The 27,961-nt window shown below is 44.1% G+C and overlaps 1 protein-coding gene and 1 pseudogene across 2 annotated transcripts; one reads left to right on the top strand and one right to left on the bottom strand.

The window, feature by feature from the left end:
* The first annotated feature begins 288 nt into the window (after positions 1 to 288).
* On the top strand, positions 289 to 26,344 carry LOC136312556 (ATP-dependent RNA helicase DDX19A-like; annotated as a pseudogene).
* LOC136312557 (ATP-dependent RNA helicase DDX19A-like) lies at positions 12,289 to 27,819 on the bottom strand. Of its 2 annotated transcripts, XM_066242081.1 has the most exons (3): positions 27,618 to 27,819; positions 16,276 to 16,467; positions 12,289 to 15,845 (listed from the first exon to the last, which is right to left on the bottom strand). In XM_066242081.1, exons 1-3 carry the CDS (start codon positions 27,652 to 27,654, stop codon positions 15,784 to 15,786), a joined length of 291 nt encoding a protein of 96 aa, XP_066098178.1. In that variant the 5' UTR covers positions 27,655 to 27,819; the 3' UTR covers positions 12,289 to 15,783. The 2 variants fall into 2 exon arrangements, 1 of the variants encoding a protein (XP_066098178.1); XR_010727012.1 differs by lacking the exon at positions 27,618 to 27,819 and adding an exon at positions 16,927 to 20,442 and having other exon boundaries at positions 12,289 to 16,467.
* Between the last annotated feature and the right edge of the window lie 142 nt (positions 27,820 to 27,961).

The following is a 27,961-nucleotide window of genomic DNA, read 5'->3' as shown; positions in this document are numbered from 1 at the left end:
AGGTTCGAAAAGAAAACTTGGGTTACTTCAGTGTAGAGTAAAACAAAGAGAAGGCTGAGTTCCACTCCACAACCTCAAAGATTTTTAAGACACCAAAACCTCCCCTGAAGTCTGGAGTTTGCGACTGACGGGAGAACGGGAGGCCTGTGGATTGGCCGGCAGGGGCGCCGAATGGTGACGTTTCGCGTCAGAGAGGAACTGACGTCACTTTTCAGCACCACTTCTTCCGTTCTGCGTGCGTATTTTTCTGGCGCCTGCGGCAGGCTTGGGATCATTGTTGGCGTGCAGTCCGGTGATTGTTTTTTTTTAGTGGGCCTCCTTCCCTCCGCACCATGGCCACCGATTCATGGGCCCTCGCAGTGGACGAGCAGGAAGCGGCTGTCAAGTCGGTGAGTGGCTTCAGCTTCAGGGGACAAAGAAGTAGGAGGACCCAAACGGACCCTGTTTCGAATCCTGAAAGTCCCACGGGTGGGGCAGGCCGGTGGCCCATCTGGGAATCAGGACTGATTTGCGCCTAGAGAAATCAGTATCGAGCAGAGGGCCAGTTACAGACTTTTATCTTGTGGCAAATCTGTCCCTGCTACGTTGTTGTCTTTCCTGTATTGCATCTTCTCAGTGGGGATATAAAGGAAAGGCAAACTTAGATGCTGGTTCTTAGTTATCAAGAGTAGAACGATTCTGTGTTACTCTTCTTTTAACGTTTATTTATTTATTTTATTTTATTTTTATTTTTTGTATTTTTTCTGAAGCTGGAAATGGGGAGAGACAATGAGACAGACTCCCACATGCGCTCCACCGGGATCCACCCAGCACGCCCACCAGGGGCGATGCACTGCCCACCAGGGGGCGATGCTCTGCCACGACCAGAGCCACTGTAGCGCCTGGGGCAGGGGCCAAAGAGCCATCCCCAGCACCCGGGCCATCTTTGCTCCAATGGAGCCTTGGCTGCGGGAGGGGAAGAGAGAGACAGAGAGGAAGGAGGGGGTGGGGGTAGAGAAGCAAATGGGCGCTTCTCCTATGTGCCCTGGCCGGAAATCGAACCCGGGTCCCCCACACGCCAGGCCGACGCTCTACCGCTGAGCCAAACGGCCAGGGCCTAACGTTTTTTTAAATACATGCTTAACATGTCTGGTAGTTTGTAGCTCTGCAGAATAAGATATTCAGGTTTTTATATATTTCAGTCTACTATAAATGTATAAATTGTTTCATGGACGTTTAAAGTGACATTTAGTTTCATACGCTGGTTTTTCTGATTGCTGAAAATCAGTTCAGCTGGGAATTACAGTGTAAATTGACTTTCAGTTCTTATATCTAAATTTAGGTTTGGTGACAATGGACTTGATTTTAAGAATTTAGTTGGGTTTTCTGGTGTTTCGGGGAGGGGCATTGTTTTGTTATTCTGGGCTGAACTCAGCTTAAAACTTTTTTTTTTTAAGATTTTTTTTAAAATTTCATTTATTGATTTTACAGAGAGAGGAGGGGAGATAACAAGAACTGTCATATCATGGTTCCTTCACTTTGGTTGTTCATTGATTGCTTGTTGTATGTGCTTTGCCCGAGCAAGCCCAGGGTTTTGAACTGGCAACCTCAGCATTCCCAGTCAATGCTTTATCCACCATGCTACCACAGGTCAGGCCACAAAACTTTTTAATGCCTAAATTACATTTCTTCTCCAGTTACTTTTTTTTATTTTTTTATTTTTTATTTTATTTTATTTTTTTTATTTTTCTGAAGCTGGAAATGGGGAGAGACAGTCAGAGACAGACTCCCGCATGCGCCCGACCAGGTTCCACCTGGCACGCCCAACAGGGGCGACGCTCTGCCACGACCAGAGCCACTCTAGCGCCTTGGGCAGAGGCCAAGGAGCCATCCCCAGCGCGCGGGCCATCTTTGCTCCAATGGAGCCTTGGCTGCAGGAGGGGAAGAGAGAGAAGAAAGGGGGGGATGGAGAAGCAAATGGGCGCTTCTCCTATGTGCCCTGGCCGGGAATCGAACCCGGGTCCCCTGCACGCCAGGCTGACGCTCTACCGCTGAGCCAACCGGCCAGGGCCTATTTCTCTTTTTTAATGACAGAAATGCCACCTATTTTCATGACATTTCACATTACATGAAGTGAAATGTGAACATTGCCCTAAAGCATCTGAGTTGGTATCTTACATTTTTCATGAAGATGGAAAAAGGGAACGCACAGGAGCTGAGTGAGTCCTAGAGACTCATTATGGCTCAGCAGAAAGTGTCCTTGGGGATTTGTCTTAGCACAAATCTTATTTTGCAGTCTTAATTTCCATGGGGCCTTTAGGATACAAAACTAGGGCAGTAGGTATGATAGCGTCTAGAATGAGGATTTCTTGGTATGAATCTATCTAAAACAATCAGTATTTTCCATTATATATATAAGCAGGGTTTTTTTTGTTTTTTTTTTAACAATATAGAAAAAATTTATTATTGTGCTCAATGTAGAAAACCTAGACTAAAGGGGGGAAATTTATATTCCTACTACCCAGAATAAACTTTTTGACACCTTTTTTATTGTTAACCAATATTATTTTCACACCCTTCTTCCTTGGTCTAGCCCACAGAACCTGATTGCCCAGTCTCAGTCTGGTACTGGTAAAACAGCTGCCTTTGTCCTGGCCATGCTCAGCCGAGTGGAACCAGCAGAGAGATACCCCCAGGTGAGGCTAGGGAATCCTGGCATCCTGACTTGCCTGCCCTTGGAGGGGCAGCACCATCTGTTGGGGGATTGACGAGGGTGCCCCTGGAGGGTTCTGAATGTTTCCTGTGCCTCAAACTGTGGCTCAGGCAGAGCAGGACCTACGTAGAATTCATTCGGAAGCAGCCTTAAATAATAGCTTGAAGGCATCTGCCCAGCCTGCTGAAAAGTTGGCTTGGTTAAAGAGGATGTGGTTCCTGCACAGTTCTAGTGGTAATTACATCAGCATACTTGTTGCTTTAGAGCCTGTTGTCTGTTACTAAAAGGTCTCCTCAACTCATCCTTTATGATCTCTCCCTGTCAGTGCCTGTGCCTCTCCCCAACATATGAGTTGGCGCTTCAAACAGGAAAAGTGATTGAGCAGATGGGCAAATTTCATCCGGAACTAAAGCTTGCTTATGCTGTTCGAGGCAATAAATGTGAGTATAAAGGGGTGAGACCTAAGCAGTGAGCAGGGTAGGGTGGTTAGGTGTTTGAATGTTGAAGATGTGATGATGATGATTATTCAACTCTCTGGTTCATTCTGACCTGAGAGCCCAAACTGCATTACTTTTAGCAAATCTATTTAATAACTTTGTAATTTGTTAACAGCTCTCTTCACTCTTTTTTTTTTTTTTTTTTAGAGGCAGAGATAGACAGGGACAGACAGACAGGAACAGAGAGAGATGAGAAGCATCAATCATCAGTTTCTCGTTGCGCCTTGCGACTTCTTAGTTGTTCATTGATTGCTTTCTCACACGTGCCTTGACCACGGGCCTTCAGCAGACCGAGTAACCCCCTGCTGGAGCCAGTGACCTTGGGTCCAAGCTGGCGAGCTCTTTGCTCAAGCCAGATGAGCCCGCGCGCGACCTCTGGGGTCTCGAACCTGGGTACTTCCGCATCCCAGTCCGACGCTCTATCCACTGCGCCACCGCCTGGTCAAGCTCTCTTCACTCTTAAAGTAAGATTTTGCTTTATTAGAAAAGCCCTGGGTCCTGGAGATCTTCACTGAGAAGACAGGGTTTTGAATTTGGCATCCAGAGTTCTGGAAGCTGCTTACTAGAGAGGGATGGCAGCACAGAGGATTATAGGTAGAGGTCAGATACCTTTCTTTAAAAATGAACAGAGCTTTAGTTAGAGTAAACTAAGAGCATGAACAGCTCACTTGGTCTTCTCAAAATAAAAAATACTCGGCACTGGCCAATTAGTTCAGTCAGTTAAGAGCGTAGTCCCAAAACAACAAGGCTGCAGGTTTGATTCCTGGTCTGGGCACACCCGAGAAGCAACCAAAAAATGCACGAAAGAGTGGAAGAACAACTGCTTTCCTTCCCCGTGGCCAGATAGCTTAGTTGGTTGGAGTGTCATCCCAGAGCAGAGGTTGCTGGTTCAATTTCCTGGGCAGGGCACTACAGGAGCAGCACATGTTCCTGTCTCTCCCTGCCTCTCAAAAGAAAAGAAAAGAAAAGAGAAAAATCTTCCAGCAGTTCTTTCTTATATGTCTTCCACAGAATCTAATGTACAGAATATGGGTTATAATGGGGAGGTGAGGCAGGTAGAAAGTCGGTCATTAGAAAGTTATCAGAATATAACAAACACCCTGGCCGGTTGGCTCAGCGGTAGAGCGTCGGCCTAGCGTGCGGAGGACCCGGGTTCGATTCCCGGCCAGGGCACACAGGAGAAGCGCCCATTTGCTTCTCCACCCCTCCGCCGCGCTTTCCTCTGTCTCTCTCTTCCCCTCCCGCAGCTAAGGCTCCATTGGAGCAAAGATGGCCCCGGGCGCTGGGGATGGCTCTGTGGCCTCTGCCTCAGGCGCTAGAGTGGCTCTGGTCGCAACATGGCGATGCCCCAGAGGGGCAGAGCATCGCCCCCTGGTGGGCAGAGCGTCGCCCCATGGTGGGCGTGCCGGGTGGATCTCGGTCAGGTGCATGCGGGAGTCTTTCTGACTGTCTCTCCCCGTTTCCAGCTTCAGAAAAATGAAAAAATGAAAAGAAAAAAAAAAAAAAAAAAAGAATATAACAAACTACAGATCATTGAGAGAAAAGAAGTGCTTGACTGGTGGTGGCACAGGGGATAGAGTGTCCACCCTAAGTGCCAAGGTCACAGGCTTGAGTCTGGAGTCACCTGTTTGATCCATGGTAAAGGCACATACAGCATAAGAAGCAGTGAATGGGCCCTGGCCAGATAACTTGGATGGTTAGAGCTTCATCCAGAAACACAGAGGTGCCAGTTCGATCCCCAGTCAGGGCACATATAAAAACTGATTGATGTTCTGGTTTCTCTCTCCTCCTCTCCCTTCCTCTTTCTAAAAATTAATAAAATAAAAAAATTTTTTTTAAAGCAATCAGTGGTGGCCTGACCTGTGGTGGCGCAGTGGATAAAGAGTCGGCCTGGAAATGCTGAGGTCGCCAGTTCGAAACCCTGGGTTTGCCTGGTCAAGGCACTTATGAGAGTTGATGCTTCCAGCTCCTTCCCCCTTTCTCTGTCTCTGTCTCTCCCTCTCCTCTCTAAAATGAATAAAGAAATAAAAAAAAAATTAAAAAAAAAAAGCAATCAGTGGGATGCACAGCTAAGTCGAGTAGTGAGTTGATACTTCTCTCTCTCCTTTCCCCTTTCTCTTTCTAAAAAAAAAAAGAAAAAAAGGAAGCAGTCTAATGGAATAGACAAAAGAGGTCTGGTTGAACAGACATTTCACAAAAGAAGGAATTCAGATGGCCAGTAAACAGTAAAAGACAAGTTTTATTAGTCATCAGAAAAATGTCAATTGCCTGACCTGTGGTGGCGCAGTGGATAAAGCGTCGACCTGGAAATGCTGAGGTCGCCAGTTCGAAACCCTGGGCTTGCCTGATCAAGGCACATATGGGAGTTGATGCTTCCAGCTCCTCCCCCTTCTCTCTCTCTGTCTCTCTCTCCCTCTCTGTCTCTCCCTCTCTCTCTCCTCTCTAAAAATGAATAATAAAAATATTAAAAAAAAAAAATGTCAATTAAAACCACAATACACTTCTCAGATGAGCAAAAATGAAGAAATCTGACAACCAGTATTGGTAAAGTTGCAGAACTGGAATGCTCACATACCCCTGGTGGGGAGTACACAGTACATTGTTTCAATCACTTTAGGAAACCTAGAAAAGGTTATCTAGAAAAGTTGGAGAGAGACATCCCTTTAACCCACCAGTTTATAGTTGCGTAGAGCAGCAGCTTTCAATATTTTTGGTTTCCTTTTTTTGTTTTCCCCCAGTGAGAGAAGGGAAGGCAGAAACAGACTCCTGCATGCACCCAGACTGGGATCCACCCGGACCGCCATCCACCTGACAAGCCCACTAGGGGGTGATGCTCGGGGTTGCTCAGCAACTGAGCTCTTCTTAGCACCTGAGGGGGAGGCCATGGAGCCATCCTCGGCACCCGGGGCCAACTTGCTCCAATTGAGCCATGGCTGCAGGAGAGGAGGAGAAGAAAGAAAGAAAAAAATGAAAAGTGGAGGGGTGGAGAAGCAAGTGGTTGCTTCTCCTGTGTGCCCTGACTGAGAATTGAACCTGGGACATCCACATGCCAGGCCAACGCTTTATCACTGAGCCAACCAGCCAGGGCCACAACATTGTTTATTTTTTATTTATTTATTCATTTTTTTAGAGAGGAGAGGGAGAGACAGAGAGAGAGAGAGAGAAGGGAGGGAGGAGCTGGAAGCATCAACTCCCATTGTGCCTTGACCAGGCAAGCCCACAGTTTCGAACTGGCGACCTCAGCATTTCTAGGTTGATGCTTTATCCACTGCACCACCACAGGTAAGGCGCCACAACATTGTTTAATTGCATCTATTAATATCACTACCAAACTCATCAGAGGAGTCTATATGTACATTGAGAAATTCTCAAATTTACACTGGCACATGAAAGTTTTTCAATATTCTAATTTTTTTTTTTTTAATATATTTTAGAGAGAAGAGGGAGAGACAGAGGAGAGACAGAAGGGGGGGAGGAGCTGGAAGCATCAACTCTCATATGTGCCTTGACCAGGCAAGCCCAGGGTTTCAAATGCCGACTTCAGCATTTCCAGGTCAATGCTTTATCCACTGCGCCCACCACAGGTCTGGCCCAATATTCTAATTCTGATTTCCTTTTAAAAGCTTAATATGATGGCAGCACAGTTGATTGTGTTCATTAAAGAGACAGGCATTCTTTTTTCATTTTCAAGAAAGTGTTTCTCAAATCCCAACTTGATTTCCTATGGTTTGTCTTTCTAGTTCAGCCAGCTCACCACACAATCACAAAGCACTTTTCCTGGAGAAGATCATCAAGCTTTGGCTTGCACCAAAGCAGTTATCCAGAAATTATTAATTAGGGTGGGCATTTTTGTGTTTACTTGATTGCTCAAACTGATGGGTACACCTGAGTGAAATATACCAGAATCTTATGACAGCACATATCTTCTCTAGATTGTTTTATAATAACATGGGACTTCACTGCATGTGAAAGATTAATATAGTGTATTAACTGTATTTAATGTATCATTAAAATTTTGTTATTGAATGACTAGAGAGAGGAAGAGAGAAAGCTAGAGAAACAATGATTACTACAATAGTTCCACTTATTTATGCTTTCATTGGTTGCCCTTACGAGGATGGAACCCGCACTGTTGGTGAGTCAGGAAGTCGCTCTAAACAACTAAGCTACCTGGCCAGGGCTAATACATCCTTTTTCTTTTTTTTATTAGGGTGACACTGGTTAACACAATTTTATAGGTTTCAGGTACCCAATTCTATAACACACCTCTGTACATCTGTTGTGTGTTCATAGAATGTATCATTTTTGAACGTTTGATTTTGATTGATGGGCAGTGGGTTTAAGAGTTAAATGGGTTTGGCCTGACCTGTGGTGGCTCAAGTGGGTAAAGTGTCGACCTGGAATGCTGAGGTTCTCAATTCAAAACCCTGGGCTCTCCTGGTCAAGGCACATATGGAAGGTGATGCTTCCTGTTCCTCCTCCAGTCCCTCTCTCTCTCTCTCTTCCTGTCTTCTCTAAGATGAATAAACAAAAATCTAAAATAAATAAATAAATAAAAATAATTAATGAGTTTAAGAGTTAATTTAAAACTTTTCTAATGGATAGTTAATGAATTTCTAGTAAAAGGCCCTTTTCCCCCCAAATTCTAAAATTTTATTTGTTTTTATATTCTTCTTGTTTTTTTATTTTATTGATTTTAGAGAGAAAGGAATGGACAAACAGAAACATCAGTCTGTTCCTGCAGACGGTACCAACCAAGCTATCGGGCCAGAGCAAATTTTATTTGTTTTTAAAATAAATAAGACATTTGTATGTTTGAAATTGAAAAGGATATATGATACTTTTATTTCTTCCAGCCAACCACTCTTCTTCCTAAAGGCCCCCAGTACTAACTAGTTTCTCATGCCATGGTCAAATAGCTCGGTTGGTTAGAGCATCGTCCTGAAGCCTAGAAGTTGCTGGTTTGATCCCTGGTCAGGGCACATACAAGAACAGATTAATGTTCCTCTTTCTCTCTCTCTCTCTCCCTTCCTCTCTCTGTAAAATCAGTAAATAACCAATTTCTCATGTCTTCTACCAGAGATATTCTGAAGCTGTATTTAAGTGATAATGCAGGGGTAGTCAACGTTTTATACCTACCGCCCACTTTTGTATCTCTGTTAGTAGTAAAATTTTCTAACCTCCCACTGGTTCCACAGTAATGGTGATTTAAAAAGTAGGGAAGTAACTTTACTTTATAAAATTTATAAAGCAGAGTTACAGCAAGTTAAAGCATATAATAATAATTATTTACCAAATACTTTATGTCGGATTTTCACTAAGTTTGGCAGAATAAATCTTTATAAAAACAACTTACTATACTTAAATCTATCTTTTTATTTATACTTTGGTTGCTCCGCTACCACCCACCATGAAAGCTGGAACGCCCACTAGTGGGCGGTAGGGACCAGGTTGACTACCACTGTGATAATGTGTGTGAATAGTGTGTGGGTGTGTAAATATGTAATGTATGTTAACGCTCACACATGCACATATATTACATGTATTATTTTTTGCCCCTTTTTGTATACAAACTGCAATTATTTTGTTTGTTTGTTTTTACACAGACAGAGAGAGTCAGAAAGAGATAAATAGGGACAGACAGGAATGGAGAGAGATGAGAAGCATCAATCATTAGTTTTTTGTTGTGTATTTTTTTTATATTTAATAAAGTACTTTGGAGATTGTACTGTTTCAGTTTCTAAATGGTTTTATACTTTTTTAAAAATGGTTTTATACTTTTATTGGTGTTATCCATTGGGTATGTCATATTTTTCTTAATTAGTTGATTTTTTTAAATTGAATTTTGGAGAGAGAGAGAGAGAAAGAGAGGAGAGTGAGAAAGAAGGGGGAGAAGCTGGAAGCATCTGTTTGTAATAGTTGCTTCCTATATGTGCCTTGACCAGGCAAGCCCAGAGATTTTTTATTTTTATTTTTTGTATTTTTCTGAAGCTGGAAACGGGGAGAGACAGACAGACTCCCGCATGCGCCCGACCAGGATCCACCCGGCACGCCCCCCAGGGGCGACGCTCTGCCCACCAGGGGGCGATGCTCTGCCCCACCGGGCGTCGCTCTGCCACGACCAGAGCCACTCTAGCGCCAGGGGCAGAGGCCAAGGAGCCATCCCCAGCGCCTGGGCCATCTTTGCTCCAATGGAGCCTTGGCTGTGGGAGGGGAAGAGAGAGACAGAGAGGAAGGAGTGGGGGGGGGTGGAGAAGCAAATGGGCGCTTCTCCTATGTGCCATGGCCAGGAATCGAACCCAGGTCCCCCTCACGCCAGGCCAACGCTCTACCGCTGAGCCAACTGGCCAGGGCAGCTCAGGGATTTGAACCGGCGTCCTCAGCATTCCAGGTTAGCACTTGATCCACTGTGCTGTCACAGGTCAGGCTAATTAAATTTTTTTTTACAGATTTTCTTTAAAGACTTTATTTATTTTAATGAGGAGAGAGAGAGAGGGAGAGAGAAAGAAGGGGGAGGAGCAGGAAGCATCAACTCCCATATGTGCCTTGACCAGGAGAGTCCAGGGTTTTGAACTGACAACCTCAGTGTTCCAGGTCAACACTTTATCCACTGTGCCACCACAGGTCAGGCTAATTAGTTAATTTTTGATGAATGTATCTTCTTGCTATAATATGTAATTTCAGACATATTAATAAATATTGATATACAGGATTAATTCCTAATAGTGGAAATATTGGTCAAAGGCTACATGCATTAGTCATTTTGGTAGATGGCTGTATTAGTTTCAATTGCCATCAGCTATAGTTTGAGAATAATGTGTTTTTTATTTATTTAAAAATTTAAAGATTTTATTTATTTTGGAGAGGAGAGAGAGAGAGAGAGAAGGGGGGGAGCAGGAAGCATCAATTCCCACATGTGCCTTGACCAGGCAAGCCCAGGGTTTTGAACCAGCGACCTCAGCATTCTATGTCTGCTTTATCTGCTGTGCCACCACAGGTCAGATTAATGTGGGGTTTTTTTTGTTCTTTGGTTTCTTTTGTATTTTTCTGAAGTTGGAAATGGGGAGACAGTCAGACAGACTCCCGCATGTGCCTGACCGGGATCCACCCGGCATGCCCACCAGGGGGCGATGCTCTGCCCATCTGGGGCGTCGGCCGCTCTGCTGCAATCAGAGCCATTCTAGCGCCTGAGGCAGAGGCCATGGAGCCATCCTCAGCACCCGGGCCAACTTTTGCTCCAGTGGAGCCTTGGCTGCAGGAGGGGAAGAGAGAGACATAGAGGAAGGAGAGGGGGAGGGCTGGAGAAGCAGATGAGCATTTCTTCTGTGTGCCCTGGCCGGGAATCGAACCCAGGACTTCTGCACGCCAGGTCAACGCTCTACCACTGAGCAAACTGGCCAGGGCTAATGTGTTTTTTAAATCAAAGAATTTGTACTTAGGGAAATTGTCTACAAAATTAGACTTTTTAACAAAGCAAAATAATCATAATAATAATAATAATAATAATAAATCACTGAGCTGGGATCCTGGGATGAAAAATTACCAATTTGGGAGGAAATCAGTGAACCATGAGCGAATGAATGGTATGAAAAGAATAAGAGTAATGCTAAAGAGCAAGAGTTGGATGATGTTGAATTATAGGAGAGGGTAGGAAAGGGTTACACTTACTGAGGTTTCACTGTGAGGATTTAACCCTGAGCACATGCAGTGAAGTAGCTGTCATTATGTGCACTTTACAACAGGAGAACCAAAGACTTGGAAAACACTCCTGCATGTTTTGAAATCTGGATTTAACTTGTTCTATATACTAGTTCATGGGCAAGGCTTTGATTTCCAAAGCTGGTTTTGCCATGGAAATACCCACAGAACACATCTTGTCTCCACAGTGGACAGAGGTCAGAAGATCAGTGAGCACATTGTCATTGGTACCCCTGGGACTGTCTTAGACTGGTGTGCCAAGCTCAAGTTCATTGACCCCCAAGAAGATCAAGGTGTTTGTTCTAGATGAGGCTGACGTGATGATAGCTACTCAGGGCTACCAAGATCAGAGCATCCGCATCCAAAGGTAGGACTCTGGATCCGTGAAGAACTTCTCAGCCTCCTGAGCTACAAGTAAAAATCTTCTGTGTGTCTCCTCCTGTTCGAGTTGACTCTTCTTTTTCTGGCTGGGTTCTTTGCCTCAGATCCTTCAGAAGCATGTGTTGATGGGCCACTGCCTGTGTGCGCTCTGGCATCTTCCCCACAGTGCTCCTCCGCCTGTGCCACCTTCCTGGGGATGCAGACCATCCAAGCCTGGGGAGGCTGTGCTTCTCTTCTTTGTTCCAGGGAAAAACTCAGTCATGCCAAATAACTGGGCCTTCCCTTGCAGGATGCTGTCCAGGAACTGCCAGATGCTGCTTTTCTCTGCCACCTTTGAAGACTCTGTATGGAAATTTGCCCAGAAAGTGGTCGCAGAACCAAACATTATCAAACTGAAGTGTGAGGAGGAGACATTGGACACCATCAAGCAGTATTACATCCTGTGCAATAACAGGGACGAGAAGTTCCAGGCCTTGTGTAACCTCTACGGGGCCATCACCATTGCTCAAGCCATGATCTTCTGCCATGTGAGTAGCAGCAGCAGGCCTGCCGGGGAAGGAGCTCCACGGGAAGGTGTTGTCCAGCCCCCTCCCTCTCAGCCAGCTCCACCTTAGTGCTGGGAGGACCAGGTGTCCTCTGTGTGGCCAGGTAGGAAACGGTTTGTGAAGATGTAAGAGACAGTATCTCGTTAGTGTCCTGAGGTATACAAAGCATTAGCATTGAGCACTTTGTTTTTTATATTATTCGTATGTGATATATGCATTATTAGAAAACCCAGGATAATTAACTGATATTTGTAAGAAAGTAAACAAGATGGTTGGTTACAAAGTTAATATAAAATACCCTATTTTTCACTCCATAAGACACACCTGACCATAAGATGCACCTAGGATTTTAAGGAGGAAAATAAGAAAAAAAAAATTCTGAACCAAATGGTCTGTTAAAATATTTAATAAAATATACCCCAATAATATTTCAACAATGTAAACTCAAGAGCAGTAATAACAACCATTAGCACTGTTATTAACAAATGAGGAGAGACTTTTTTTTTTTTTTTTACACAGAGACAGTCAGAGAGGGATAGACAGGGACAGACAGACAGGAATGGAGAGAGATAAGAAGCATCAATCATCAGTTTTTTGTTGCAACACCTTAGTTCATTGATTGCTTTCTCATATGTGCCTTGACCACGGGCCTTCAGCAGACCCAGTAACCCCTTGCTCGAGCCAGCGACCTTGGATCCAAGCTGGTGAGCTTTGCTCAAACCAGATGAGCCTGCACTCAAGGTGGCTCATGTCTCTTGAAACTCCTTTAATCTAGAAGAGTTTTCTCACCTTTCATGACTTGGACATCTTAAAGAATCTAGACTAGTAAGTACAAGTTCTTAGATTTTTCCCATCTTGTGTTTATTGTTGAGAGACAGATAGGAAGGGGGGGAGATGAGAAGCATCAGCTCTAGTTGCGCCATTTTAGTTGTTCATTGATTGCTTCTCATAAAAGTCTTGATTCAGGGTCTCAAGCTGAACTAGTGACCTCTAGCTCAAACCAGTAACCTTTGGGTTCAAGCCAGTGACCTTGGGATCACATTGATGATCCTACACTCAAGCCTACGACCCTGTACTCAATCTGGTGAACATGCACTTTAGCCACCAACCTTGGGGTTTCGAACCTAGGACCTCAGTGTTCCTGGTCAATGCTCTATCCACTGTGCAACCACTGGTCAGGCCCCTTTCTGATTATTTTTAGATTAAATATTTTTCTTTTTTATTTTTTCTTTTCTTTGTATTTTTCTGAAGCTGGAAACGGGGAGAGACAGTCAGACAGACTCCCGCATGCCCGTTTCCAGCTTCAGAAAAATTAAAACAAACAAACAAACAAACAAACCAGTAAAATCCATTGTTTGTGGATAATGAACATCCAGAATCTTCCACTGGACCAAAATCTCCTTTTCCCAAATGAATTTCTCTGGTTATCCATATATAGGAACTTACTAAAAATAGTAAAAGAAACTCTGGGGACTGAAGTTCACCAAGGGCTCAATATATTTTTACATCACTGATATCTCAAAACTGGACAAGGTCACAGAGGTAGCTGTGGTCCAGTGAGCCCTGGGAGCCACGCACTGGTGGCGGTGAATATGATCTGTGAAGGAATATGGACTGCAGTGGCACTGGGGTGACATTCCAGAGCCATCCAAAACAGAGACTCTTAACTTTTTAAAACACACATTGCTTTGAGTCTCCCTCCCCAAGGAAATGTTTTTAAACTAAAAAAACTGCAGATACTTCAGACTCTACAAAACCCATCTAGTGAGTTCTGGGGTCTAAGCCCAGATTGAGAACTATGATCTAGATTTCCACTGGATACTATTTACTCATACTATTGAAGAGTCTAAAGCACATTGCTTCCATTTTCCTGCCCAGCTTTAGGGCTTCTCAGTAGATGGGTTATACGTGTTATAAGGTGGGGGTATGCACAGCCTAAAGCCTGTTTGGACTCCGTAGTTCTTTAATTATTGCCTTTGTTTTTAGTTATTTCAGGGTTGGTCCATAGAACTTTGTGGGGGGGAGTTACATTTCTTCTAAGACTCCCAAGTTGGCCCAGAGTTGGCCAGAAGCATAGAGAAGGCTCCATAGAGTCAAGCGCTCAATGGAGGAATGGGGCAGGATTGGCAAAGTGTCAGTCTCTCTGCAGTACCTATGTCAGATTAACATGACCACCTGGAAGCTGGTAGTGGTGGTCTTCTTCCCCAGGAGATAGATTTAGCCCTAAAACACAGAAACACCTACAAGGAAGGTCTGAAATTGGAGTAGTTCTCATCATAGAAAACCCCTCTTCCAAGCCTGATCCTAGGTATAGAAGTGATACAAAAGTGATACAGAAGTGGCAGTTCTGTATCAAAGTCAAAGCAGAAGAGGACTCCTTTGGCTGGTGTTTCATATTGCTCTTGCAACTGTTTGATCTCATCTTTGTCACTTAGTGGATACCAACAGCCTTGGCCAGGTATGAGGAAATATCCATTACTATTATTTGCTCTGACTATTCTGCACAAAGATGCTAAGTAAGAATGGAGTAAAGGTCTTGGCAATTACTCTTGTCTTGCACAGATGAACTGCTGTAGTACACCAAATCCTTTAGTCCCACCTGTTTGTATTCCAAGCACTGAACACATATGTTCAGTATCCCTTTACAATCATGATGCCAAATGTTTGAACTCATTCTAAGCTCTTACAAAACTTGCCTTCTGGGATCTGAAGACAAAGCCAGAATTTGTGACTACTGCAGATCACTTCTGGAGCTGCCTTGAGCCTGGCCATTCAGGACTTGAAACCACAATTTTCACTGAGGATCCAAACCTCAGATCACATTTTATTTACCTGGAGCGACTGAAAGGTCAAGGTGATGTTAGGGATGTAAAACAGATGCTGCAGGTGCCTGCAAGACCAGGTTTTAGAGCAAGCTAGAGCCACTACTAATCCTCCATGATGACTTTTTTTTTATTTCTTTACAGAGACAGAGAGAGGGATAGACAGGGACAGACAGACAGAAATGGAGAGATGAGAAGCATCATTTATTAGTTTTTCGTTGCGCGTTGCAACAACTTAGTTGTTCCTTGGTTGCTTTCTCATATGTGCCTTGACTGCGGGCCTTCAGCAGACCGAGTAACCTCTTGCTTGAGCTAGCGACTTTGGGCTCAAGCTGGTGAGCTTTTGCACAGACCAGATGAGCCCGTGCTCAAGCTGTTGACCTGGGGGTCTTGAACCTGGGTCTTCCGCATCCCAGTTCGACGCTCTATCTACTGCGCCACCGCCTGGTCAGTTGCTCGAACAAAAGCAAGGGACACACCAGTAGTCAGATGTGCACTGCACACAGATTGCATGTTCTGAAAAGAATGGGTCATGGTCCCGCAACACAGAATTGCATACACTAAAGGTCATAGATTGGCATTTTGGTCCATGCTTAGCATTTTGTTTCATGCTTAGCAAATCCCTTCCTACAATGGGCATCAGGACAGAGTGGGCTGACAACACTCAGATGAGCTGTCCCACCCCAAATCCAAAGCAGCAGCTTAGAGGTCTCCTCTGCCTAAACCCATACTCCTACTTGGGGCCTCTCTCTCTGTGTTCCCACTTCACCTCTATTCTATCACTTTCAGCAGAGCTGGAGGTTGGCCTGAACATTCCTACCCAAAGAACAGGCAGGGGCTGCGAGACAGATCCTTAGCAAGGGATCAGTTACAGCATCTAAAGTCGTGTAACAATGGCCAGAAACAAGACGGAATTTCCAAAAGGTAAATTTCTGTGTATTCACGCCTAATCTTTAAAAGTCGTGTAAACAATTTTTCTCCCTTCCTCCATCATTTGCACAATTTTTGTCAAGTCCAAACGTAATTTAAAATGAGGTAGGTAGTTTCTCTCTATTCGTGACTTTGTCTTTGTGGTGACTGTTGAGGCCTGTACTAGTCTCCCATTTACGGGAGTGCCAAGGGTGGGCACCAATGACGGGTGGAGCTTCTCAGTTAGCTATTTTCTCAATCTCGTCCAAATCATCCGTGTCCAGTCTCTCTATTTTCTTATCTGAGGGAGAAAAGATTCAAGGAGAGAGCAACATGGGGTTACCATGGAGACACACATCCAGGGAAGGGGCAGCAGGGCAGGGAGAGGAAACACACAGGTCTCCGCCCTGGCTGGGAAGGAGCCCTCCTTTTGGCCACATCCATCCTTCTTTAACCCCAAAGGCTTCTGGTGCCTGAGAAAGGGACACTGACAGCAACAGCCATGGCCAGAGGCCTCGAGGCCTGGCCAAGGAGGAACTGTCATTCATTCGAGTCCCTAACACTGAACTCTCCAGGTGTGCTCTTTGAGAACTTCCATATTGTAGGGAAGGAGGGGAATGTGGACAGACACAAAGCCTCTCTAGGGCCTTGGAAAAACCTATCCTTCTCTCAGCCCCCGGGTCTGCATCCGTAAGGAAAGGGCCCGGCAGAGGACACCCCCAGGGACTCACTAAAATGCTCCTGGATTCTGTTGAGGATGTTCATGCTGTGCTTGCTGTCGACCATGTTCACTGCCAGGCCCCTCTTGCCAAAGCGGCCAGTGCGCCCGATCCGGTGCAGGTAGGTCTCGTTGTCCGGGTTCCCATCCTTGTCCACAGGAAGGTCAAAGTTGATGACAACAGACACCTGTTCTACATCAATACCTGCACGAAGGAGAGGTGGAGGACAGTAAGGACGGGAGACAGAAATCACTGTTGCTCGCCCACAGGCCACATACACCAGCTTTGGGTGGGAGGAGTCTGGGTGGGCCCGCTCTGGAATTCAGGGACAAGAAGCACCTAACAGAACCCAGAGGAGTTCTATAGGTGCTAACGAATTTATGAAGTCAGTGTTCGAAACCCTGGGCTTGCCCAGTCAAGGCTCATAGGGGAGTTTAGCAATGCCCAAGGAGAGTAGGCGCCATTCTAAACCAGTCAGTTCCTGTACGTTTCCTTCCACCAAGTCAGGACTCTGGGCTTCTTTGAAAGTTCTTATCTGCCGAGAGAATCTAGTCTCTCCTAGAAAAGAATGTCACCACACCCCCATCCGGTCTCTCTCGAACCTCTGAGTTTGTCATATATGAGGATTTCTCTCGCTACCCCGAGTCTGGACAAGTTGCTCACCACGGGCACACACGTTGGTGGTCACCAGAACCTTCTCTTTGCCCTCTTGGAAGCGGTCAATCACCGCTGCTTTTGATTTTGATGACAGCTTTGCTGTGTAGACATTTGAAATAGAAGAGTAAGAGAGGGAGGTACCTCAAAATCTAGTGTTGGGCAGATAAAATGTATTATGCTCACTTTGTTAAAGATTACGCTACCCACGAAGAGGCCGTCGCCCAGGTGATATTAATGTGTGTCTCTGTGGGCAGATTGAATCCTTGTAGCCTGGGGCTTGGTTTTGGGATTAAGCCTTTCCCACCTGTTTTGATGTGGGGCGGTACAATCCAGTCATGCCTCAGAAGTGACTTTGTATTAGAGACTTCCCTATTTTTGTATATTGGATTAGAGGTTGTGAAGCTACAATATAAAATGGGGGTAGACTACACGAGGGCTGGCACTTTTGGTTTCTGAGATTATCATTAGAAGAGAGAGCAGAGGAGAGCGGAGAAAGGCCACGTGGAGGAGGCCAGGAGAAGCAGCCAAGATGGTGGAGTGCTGAGTGAGATGCCAGTTTGTGTAGAGTTTGTATCTGGGATAAGGAAGGAGATGGGGAACTGAGGAGAATAAGGCTGGTGAGCTAGAAACCTTTGATTCTAGGAAACTCGGATAAGTCAGTGGCTTTGTGAGCACTGAATGTGATTGGGTTTTGGAGCCCAGTGTGTATTTTTTACTTGCCCGCCGGGTGCAAGCTAGGATTAAAGACTATGGCCCAACAGTTTGTGGCTCCATTGTTTCTTTACCGACTGTCTGAATCCAATGTGAACCTGCATGGACCGGGCTGCTGTGATGGTAGCCCTACCTACTGGCTTTACATCTAGTTTTGTGTCTTTTTAAAAAAGTGATTATGGGCCTGACTTGTGGTGTTGTAGTGGATAAAGTGTCAACCTGGAACGCTGAGGTCGCCAGTTCGAAACCCTGAGTTTGCCTGGTCAAGGCACATATGGGAGTTGATGCTTCCTGCTTCTCCCCCTTCTCTCTCTCTCTCTTTCTCTCCCCTCTCTCTAAAAATGAATAAATGAAATCCAAAAAGTTTTTTTAAATTAAAAAGTGATTACAACAATATTAAGACAGAAGGAGCATTTTCCCTCAGAAGACCAATTAGCAGTCTCCCCTGGGATCGCTACTTGACATGGAATTAGACTCTGGTGCTATCTCCTAGCAGTAGTTTACTAATAGTGAAGATACTGAGAATTGGATTAGTTCTTTGGGAAGATGACATGGTATTTGGGATTCTCATTTCTGTAGCATACAGTGCATGCCTTCTGTTTTAATGAGTGGTTAAGAGCTGAGAACACATTCTCAGCCCCCACCTCCTTTTCTACAGTACAAATAAATTTATTACTACCACCATTTTTTTTTTTTACTACCAGCATTTTTTAACCTTTGATTTTTTCATTACAATTGTGTTATGTTTCATTTTTTAATTGACACATACATAGAGTATAATGAACAGATGTTAGGTGTATAATTCTGGGTATTAACAATTGTATACACACGTGTAACCACTACTCTAATTAGGATACGGAACATTTTCATCACCCCGAAAGTTCCTTGGTGCCCTTGCAATCAGTCCTACTCACCACAGCCCATCCCCAGGCAACCACTGTTCTGATTTCTATCATTATAAATTGATCTTCCTGTTTTGAATTTATATAAATGGAATTATCTACATGTACTCCTTTTGTGTCTGGATTCTTTCACTCAACATAATGTCTGAGATGTGAAATCACTTTTTTGTGTTGTTGCATGTATCAGTAGTTAATTCCTTTTGCGTTTTAAATCAATGTTATTGAGAGGTATAATTTATATTCAATAAAATGACATTTTAAATACAGGCATACCTCACAGATATTGCGGGTTCAGTTCTAGACCTCTAATAAAGCAATATCACAATAAAAACGAGTGGCAATCTTTTTGCTGATGGAGGGTCCTACCTTCAGTTTGAAAAAAAAAACACCTGTGAATGACAATAAAATTAAGCACAATAAAATGAAGTGTACAATTCTACACGTTTTAGCAAATTCATACATCTGTGTAACCCAGCAAGTGACCATTTCTATCACCCCAGGAAGTTCCCTTGTCTCCTGCCCAACCTACCCCTTCCAAAGGCAACCACTGTTCTATTATCATTACAGATTTCACTTTTTTCATATTCTTAAATCTTATATAAATGGATCATATAATATATCTTTTCAATGAAGTTATTTGTTATTTATTGGGGTAACATTGGTTAATAAAATTATATAGGTTTCTGGTGTACAATTCTATAATACATCATCTGTACATTGTATTACATGTTCACCCTGATTCAAGTCTCCTTCCATCACCAGTTATCACCCCTTAACCCTCTTCTACCTCCTCCAACCCCAATATATCTTGTGTCTGGTGTAAAGACCAAGAAAAGATCAGAATGTTTAAAATAACAGGATATAGGCAAGGCACTAACAGAACAGGGAACTTAAGTGTACAGGCAGGTCCTGTCCCTGACTGTTAGGAATGCCATGACCAAGGTTATTCAAGATACTGACTCACTGACCACACAATAACAGTATACGTGTTTAGACTTGCAGAATTTTGAAAAATTCTATTCCATATTTGGGTTGTTATGCTACATAATTATGAATTAGCCAATAGCTAGCCGCTACATATGCTTGCTTGCTGACCTTATAAAAAGACTTAGCTGTAAGCGCTAGGTGCGATTCCCATTGCAGCTCCTTGTGAGTACGGTGTCTCTGGACATCAGGGAATTCGCCCCTGCGCAGGTTAAACTGGCCAATAAAGAAACATCTATACTCCTGAAAGTCTCCGACGTTTGTTCTTGTACCCGGTGGATGTTACATCTCTGGGGGCTCACCCAGGATTTCCCTTGGTGGAGTTTTTGGTCGGAGACCGGAGGGACAGCTCGAGCTGAGTAAGTACCCTTTGAGGATCCTCATTTGGTTTTGTTTTTGTGCTCCGGAGCATATAAACCTGAGGTAGTAGGTGGGACGCCGCTGGTAACCTACCCAGGGCTTTCAGAACAGGACGCCATTTTCTGAAAGGAAGTGTTAACTCTAGGAGTTAACTCTTGAAGTTATTGGTCACATTAGGAATTTTGCGCCGCCCTGTGCTGCATTTAGTCTAAGTAAATGCTTGAGCATAGTTTTAGAAAATGTGTTGCTTAGGCCATACTGGCAGTTAGTGTTGGTGTTTTGATGCTTGTTCTATTAATTCTTGAATGTTATCTGGCAGACACAGCGGGATACTCCAAATACAGAAGAATGGGACAACAAGAGTCTGTGCCCGGTTCTCCACTTGAGTGTTTGTTAAACAATTTTTCTGATTTCCAGGAAAAGGGCACAAAATTAAGGGGAAATGCCTCCAGATTGAGAGACCCTCCGGAATTTAAGCCAGTTAGAATGGCCCACCTTCAACGTAGGGTGGCCCACTAAGGGAACTTTTGATCTCCCTATTATGTTTGCGGTCCGGGCCATTATCTATCAGATGCCCCATCCAGACCAATATTTGTATATAAATGTGTAGATTGATATTGCTACTGACAAGCAAGTTATATCAGGAAGCATATAAAGCAGGGGTCCCCAAACTATGGCCCGCGGGCCACATGCGGCCCACTGAGGCCATTTATCCGCCCCCTCCGCACTTCCAGAAGGGGTACCTCTTTCATTGGTGGTCAGTGAGAGACGCAAATCATGGCATCGCTCACATACAGTACTACTTCCAGTGACGTGGGATGCACGCCTCACAGCTCCTGAAGCACGTCACATCACTTGTTACATCTGTCAGTGACAAATATGGAACTGGACATTGACCATCTCATTAGCCAAAAGCAGGCCCGTAGTTACCATTGAAATACTGGTCAGTTTATTGATTTAAATTTACTTGTTCTTGCCTGACCTCTGGTGGTGCAGTGGATAAAGTGTCGACCTGGAAATGCTGAGGTCGCTGGTTCGAAACCCTGGGCTTGCCTGGTCAAGGCACATATGGGAGTTGATGCTTCCTGCTCCTCCCCCTGTCTCTCTCTCCCCTCTCTCTCTCTGACTCTCTTTCTCTCCTCTCTAAAATGAATAAATAAAAAATAAATTAAAAAAATGTGTTTCTGAAAAACTTACTATGTTTAAATAAATAAATAAAAATAAAAATGAATAAATAAAAAAAATTAAATTTACTTGTTCTTTACTTTAAATATTGTATTTGTTCCTGTTTTGTTTTTTTACTTTAAGATATGTGCAGTGTGCATAGGGATTTGTTCATAGTTTTTTTTATAGTCTGGCCCTCCAATGGTCTGAGGGACAGTGAACTGGCCCCCTGTGTAAAAAGGTTGGGGACCCCTGATATAAAGGATAGCAAGAGAGAGAGAAGGGCAGTGTGTATTACTGCAGATAATCAGAAGGCAGGGCAAGGCAGTAAGAAGGAAAGGGGAGAGGCTAATCCCCCGGCACGACCTACTGTGCTGTCATCTAGAATTTACCGTTTTGCCTGAGCCGCTGGAGGACTACCTAGATCTGGTGAATTTTCCTCCACCTTATCGGTGGCAGGAAGAACCTGATTCTTCGAGGCAAGATGTGAGCAAGCTTTCAAGCACGTCTCACACCTGAGGAGGGGTGGTGTACAGGGCGGCGGAAGGTGCCGCCGTTTTATCTCCTCCAGCGGGAGGCGCCCAGGGGAGCACGGCCATTTTGCCGCTTTGGGAGGCGCCACCGGCACTGGATGCGGGTCCCCGCGCGCCACCCCGTTTTATTTATGTGCTTTTTTCTTCCAGTGATTTATACAATTAGAAGCATCAGAATCTTCCCTTTTCTGAGATACCGCAGGGATTAATATCCTTGCTTGAGACCATTATCAGGACCCATCAGCCAACATGGGATGATTGCCAACAGGTCTTGCAAACTCTTTTTACTACAGAAGAAAGGAACAGGATAATGAGAGAAGCAGCAAAGGCTGTTTTAGAGGACAGGGGAACAGATATAGAAGTAGAGAATGTCCTTCCTAAATAACCCCCAAACTGGGACCCAAATACCTCAGGGGAAAGGGAAGCACTCTTAGCAGACTGGCCAAAACCAAGAATTGCTAAACCCATAGAAAACATAGAGAGTTTAGTGTACTATCACCAGCACCCACCTGTAGGCAGGTGGCATGGTCAGTATGCAGCTGGCTGCAGGAGAAGCGGCAGGCTTCCCTCACAGTTTCAGGCACTTGCCCTGAATAAGGCTGGTGAGCTAGAAACCTTTAATTCTAGGAAACTCGGTTAAGTTAGTAGCTTTGTGAGCACTGAATGTGAGTGGGTTTTGGAGTCCAGTGTGTGTTTTTTGCTTGCCCGCCGGGTACAAGCTAGGATTAAAGACCATGGCCCACCAGTTTTTGGCTCCGTTGTTTCTTTGCCGACTGTCCGAATCCAATGCGAACCTGCATGGGCCAGGCGGCTGTGATAGTAGCAGCCCTAAATACTGGCTTTGCATTAATTATTCAATGTTAATTCACAAAACCCAGAGTAACAAATATTACTATTGATGGGCTTAATAGAAGAATTCTTAACATAATAGGTAGAAAGGAGAACTCTAGAGATGTCCAATTTTGTTCTCTTAGTCATGCCCCTCAGTGAGGTCTTCTGAGCATGGCTTTTAAGGTCTATAATGACCAAGGAAGTAACAGAAAAGGCAAATAAGGCCCAAAAGAAGTCAGGAAATACCAACTTTTGGCTCCAGCGCCCTAAGGGGCTTCATCAAGGCCCTGCTCCAGAGTGGAAAGAAAGGTCATTGAACTGAAGCCTGCCAGGCTTCCCGGCCCCACCGGTTGACACACTTGTGCTGGTGAAAGAGGGACATGAGAAGGTAAGCTGCCCCCTTGCTCCATGGAGGGAGGGTTCAGTCTCTTCTAGCCCTGTTCCAGCTACCTGTGACCTGACCTTGCCCAGCGTGCAGGGAATTGCCACTGAAGGCCTAAGGACATCGTTCAGGAGCCTAAGGTATTTCTTCCAAGTAGCAGATAAGCTAATCTCATTTCTTGTAAACACAAGGGCCAGCTATATGCCTTGCTTGAATATTTAAATTTTATTTATCCCTCAAAGATCTCTACTGTGGGTATTGACAGTCTGGTTTTATTGCTTTATGTTTAGTATCTCCTTTATTTCTCTTATCTCAATGCCCCATGCTTATTATAGGCTGGGACCTGCTGCTAATTCCAGCTAGAAGCAGTAGTCACTAGGACTTAAACTCTAACTGCAAAGTGTAGAAATGTAACACCCTTTCCCTAAGTACTTGCAGGTTTTATAGGTTACTCAGCAAACTGTTCAAAGACTGTCCAAGAGGCACTTCTAGCAGTACACCACCCAAGGACTGACTCCCACGTAGGTGGGTCCACAAACCATGATTCTGACCACTCCCACTACTGCCAAGGTAGAAGGCATACCCGCCTGGGTCCACTGCAGCCGGCTGAAGCTTGCAGTCCCAGCAGAGACACCTTTGTGGACAGCGAAGACTGACCCCGCCAACCCTTGTAAGCTGACCCTGAGAAGGACTGCATGCCCTGCTTCAGCCACAAACCAGAAGTTAACTGGTCCACGCATGGCTAATGCCTAGAGGAACTCACTAAGGACCTCCTTTTAATTAGACTTTGGGGAGAGAGGGAAACTAAGGTAAAGGGAAGCCAAGTAAGTCATCTTAAGGTTTGATGCATGCACTGCTATGAGTCATACAGAAAGGGGGTGTAAGTCCCTTGGCTGAGAGAGAAGCTACAAGGTAAATGAAAATTATATATGTGCTCATAGCTACCTCTATAGAATAACCTATGAATATTGGTCATGTGTCCCATAGGCTACTTAGGAAAAGGACACCTCCAAAAAGGAATCTTTAAAAGAGTATTACTTATTACAAATTTAGTCCTCACTGAAGGTTAAGGTTTTTTAAAAATCAAGAGTTTTGACTAGAAAAGAATTGTATAGTTTTGATAATAGAAGGTATAAGGTATACAAATACTTTTTTTTTTTTTTTGTATTTTTCTGAAGCTGGAAACAGGGAGAGATAGTCAGACAGACTCCCGCATGCGCCCAACCGGGATCCACCCGGCACGCCCACCAGGGGCGACGCTCTGCCCACCAGGGGGCAATGCTCTGCCCCTCTGGGGCGTAGCTCTGCCGCGACCAGAGCCACTCTAGCGCCTTGGGCAGAGGCCAAGGAGCCATCCCAGCACCCGGGCCATCTTTGCTCCAATGGAGCCTTGGCTGCGGGAGGGGAAGAGAGAGACAGAGAGGAAGGAGGGGGTGGGGGTGGAGAAGCAAATGGGCGCTTCTCCTATGTGCCCTGGCCGGGAATCGAACCCGGGTCCCCCGCATGCCAGGCCGACGCTCTACTGCTGAGCCAACTGGCCAGGGCCAGAAATACTTTTGAAAGAAAAGGAAAAAGTAAGTTGTTGTGAAAGCTAGTTATAAAGAAAGTTCATAAAAGTTGAAGGTTTATGTAAGTTGCAGAAGGTTTATGTAAGTTGCAGAAGGTTTGTGTAAGTTGTAAGAAGTTAGTACAGAGAAGAAAAATACAAGGCAGGACACGTTCCTTGTGTATCAGCCCTGCAGATATTGCAGGAAAGTAGTTTATTATCTTAAAACAGTGTGTGCTTGTGTACTTTTGCAAAGATATTATACAAATGTGCTGAAAACATTGTAACCTTGTAGGTTTCACCTATAAATACCCCTCTCCCCCTGAGCTTATCGCTGACCGTTGTGAGAGGCCTGGTAGGGTAATCACTGCCCAGTGTATAAGACCCAATCAGCTTATAGCTACAGCTAAAGTAGAAAATTCTCATAAGCCCCAGCCTTTTACCATTCTCCCCACTGATGAAGAATCAAGGGTTTGATTTACGCCCCAACAGGAGTAGGGAATGTAAAGACCAAGAAAAGATCAGAATGTTTAAAATAACAGGATATAGGCAAGGCACTAACAGAACAGGGAACTTAAGTGTACAGGCAGGTCCTGTCCCTGACTGTTAGGAATGCCATGACCAAGGTTGTTCAAGATACTGACTCACTGACCACACAATAACAGTATACGTGTTTAGACTTGCAGAATTTTGAAAAATTCTATTCCATATTTGGGTTGTTATGCTACATAATTATGAATTAGCCAATAGCTAGCCGCTACATATGCTTGCTTGCTGACCTTATAAAAAGACTTAGCTGTAAGCGCTAGGTGCGATTCCCATTGCAGCTCCTTGTGAGTACGGTGTCTCTGGACATCAGGGAATTCGCCCCTGCACAGGTTAAACTGGCCAATAAAGAAACATCTATACTCCTGAAAGTCTCCGACGTTTGTTCTTGTACCCGGTGGATGTTACATCTGGCATCTTTCCTTCAACATAATTCTTTTAGGTTAATCTATTTCTACATGTGTATCAGTAGTTTGTTCCTTTTTATTGCTTGTAGTATTCCATAGAATAAATACTATAATTTATCCATTCTCCTGTTGATTGACATTTGGGTTGTTTACATTTTGGGGCAATTATTAGTACCTGTTATGAACATTTCTGTACAAGTCTTTTTGTGGACATGTTTCATTTCTCTTGGATAATAAATAGGAGTAGAATTGCGTATGTTTAACTTCTTGAGAATCTTCCAGTTATACAAAACCATTTTGCCATTTTACATTTTCTCTAGATTTCTATAAGAAGTATAGTTGCTCCTGACAAAGTTTGTTTGCCTGACCAAACTTTAGTTAGGCTCCTGATCCTTCTCCTAGGCCCATCTGTGCACTTCCTTGTACAAACCAGTTTTTTTTTTTTGTTTTTTTGTTTGTTTGTTTGTTTTTTGTTTTTTTTTTACAGAGACAGAGAGTGAGTCAGAGAGAGGGATAGTCAGGGACAGACATGAACGGAGAGAGATGAGAAGCATCCATCATTAGTTTTTCATTGCGCGTTGCAACACCTTAGTTGTTCATTGATTGCTTTCTCATATGTGCCTTGATCGCAGGCCTTCATCAGACTGAGTAGCCCCTTGCTGGAGCCAGCAATCTTGGGTTCAAGCTGATGGGCTTTTGCTCAAACCAGATGAGCCTGTGCTCAAGACTACGGGGTGACTTGGGGTCTCGAACCTGGGTCCTCTGCATCCCAGTCCGACGCTCTATCCACTGTGCCACCGCCTGGTCAGGCTACAAACCAGTTTTAGCAAGAACATCCCACCCTTGATATCTGCTTATCCTCAGTATCTGATCATGTTCTTCTTCTTCCATCCCACAGGTGATGTCTGATCAACCCTGAATTCTCCTCAGTGTTAAGTTGGTTTAACCAGAGCTCCTCTATCCCTAATGTCTTCTCTTAGAAATTTTTTATCCATTGGACACCCCTCCCCTTAAAATCCCACTTGCCCATGCTCAGTATCACAATGGTGCTGAATAAAGTCTGCATTTATTTAAAAAGACTATTTTATTTATTGGCTTTATACAGAGAGGGGAGTGGAATGAAAAGTAGTTGCTTCACTCTAGCTGTTCATTGATAGCTTGTAGTATGTGCCTTGACCGGGCAAGACTAGGGTTTTGAACTGGTGACCTCAGCATTCCAGATCAGTGCTCTATCCACTGTGCCATCATAGGCCAGGCTAAGAAGTGTCATTTTTACTTTTTTCTTTAACATTCTACTTCCTTAACACATGGTAGCTCAATCTTTAATTTTAACCATTTAAACAGGTGTGCAGTGGTATCTCATTGTGACTTTGATTGGCATTTCCTTAATAAGTAACGATCTTGAGCTCCTTTCCATGTGCTTACTGACAGTTAATCCTATTTTGTAAACTACTCAAGTCATTCCCACATTGACATGATGTTGTGATGATTAGAAATATGTCCTAGAGCAGTAGTCCCCAATCCCCGGGCCGCGGATCGGTACCAGTACCGGTCCACGGGTCATTTGGTACTGGTCCGCAGAGAAAGAATAACTTACATTATTTCCATTTTATTTACATTTAAGTGTGAACGATGTTTTATTTTTTTAAAATGACCAGATTGCCTCTGTTACATCCGTCTAAGACTCACTCTTGACGCTTGTCTCAGTCACGTGATACATTTATCTGTCCCACTCTAAAGGCCGGTCCGTGAAAATATTTTCTGACATTAAACCAGTCCGTGGCCCAAAAAATTTTGGAGACCGCTGTCCTAGAGTACTACATATTGAACTACAATCTCTTAACATCTGTTCATCCATACACTAAAGAACATTTGAGAGTAAATATGTGTCATGAACTTGTCTAGATTCACTAATCAGCTGATATAAGAAATTTTTCTCTTGTTTAGTTTCATATTCTAGTGCAGAGAAACAAACCTACAGCCAACAAACATAATGCTTTTAGATGGTGTGGAAATGCCCAATGAAGTGTTACCAATTGATAAAACATCAGAAAGGAGTTAGGCAATTTATGTGAGAGGAACTTGGTGAATTATTATGCCCTTACATTGATAATTATGTGTTTAAAAATTCTTAGCCGTATATAAAAAGGTCAAGTTCTAAATTGTATGTGTACTTTGTTTAGGACTACGTAAACTGTGCTGTGACGGGTATGGAGAAATACAGGAATGACCCAAAAGAAAATAATGACGTTGTATTATATCTTTTGGAGTGGTGGGATTATGATACGTGGAGGATGGGTTCCGGTTTCGTTTTTGTTTTCGTTGTCTTACCTGTTAGCGCGTTGTTAACTGTAGAAACTGACATCATGTAGTCCCATGAGACTTTCCTTTGTATAAGGCTTTAGAGTTCAGAAGTTTATACATTTAATGAGACGTAGCAGGTTTGAAAAGAAAACTTGGGTTACTTCAGTGTAGAGTAAAACAAAGAGAAGGCTGAGTTCCACTCCACAACCTCAAAGATTTTTAAGACACCAAAACCTCCCCTGAAGTCTGGAGTTTGCGACTGACGGGAGAACGGGAGGCCTGTGGATTGGCCGGCAGGGGCGCCGAATGGTGACGTTTCGCGTCAGAGAGGAACTGACGTCACTTTTCAGCACCACTTCTTCCGTTCTGCG

The sequence above is a fragment of the Saccopteryx bilineata genome, chromosome 9, assembly GCF_036850765.1.
Source record: "Saccopteryx bilineata isolate mSacBil1 chromosome 9, mSacBil1_pri_phased_curated, whole genome shotgun sequence".
NCBI classification, from domain to species: domain Eukaryota; kingdom Metazoa; phylum Chordata; class Mammalia; order Chiroptera; family Emballonuridae; genus Saccopteryx; species Saccopteryx bilineata.
This window is presented reverse-complemented; position numbering and strand designations above follow the sequence as displayed.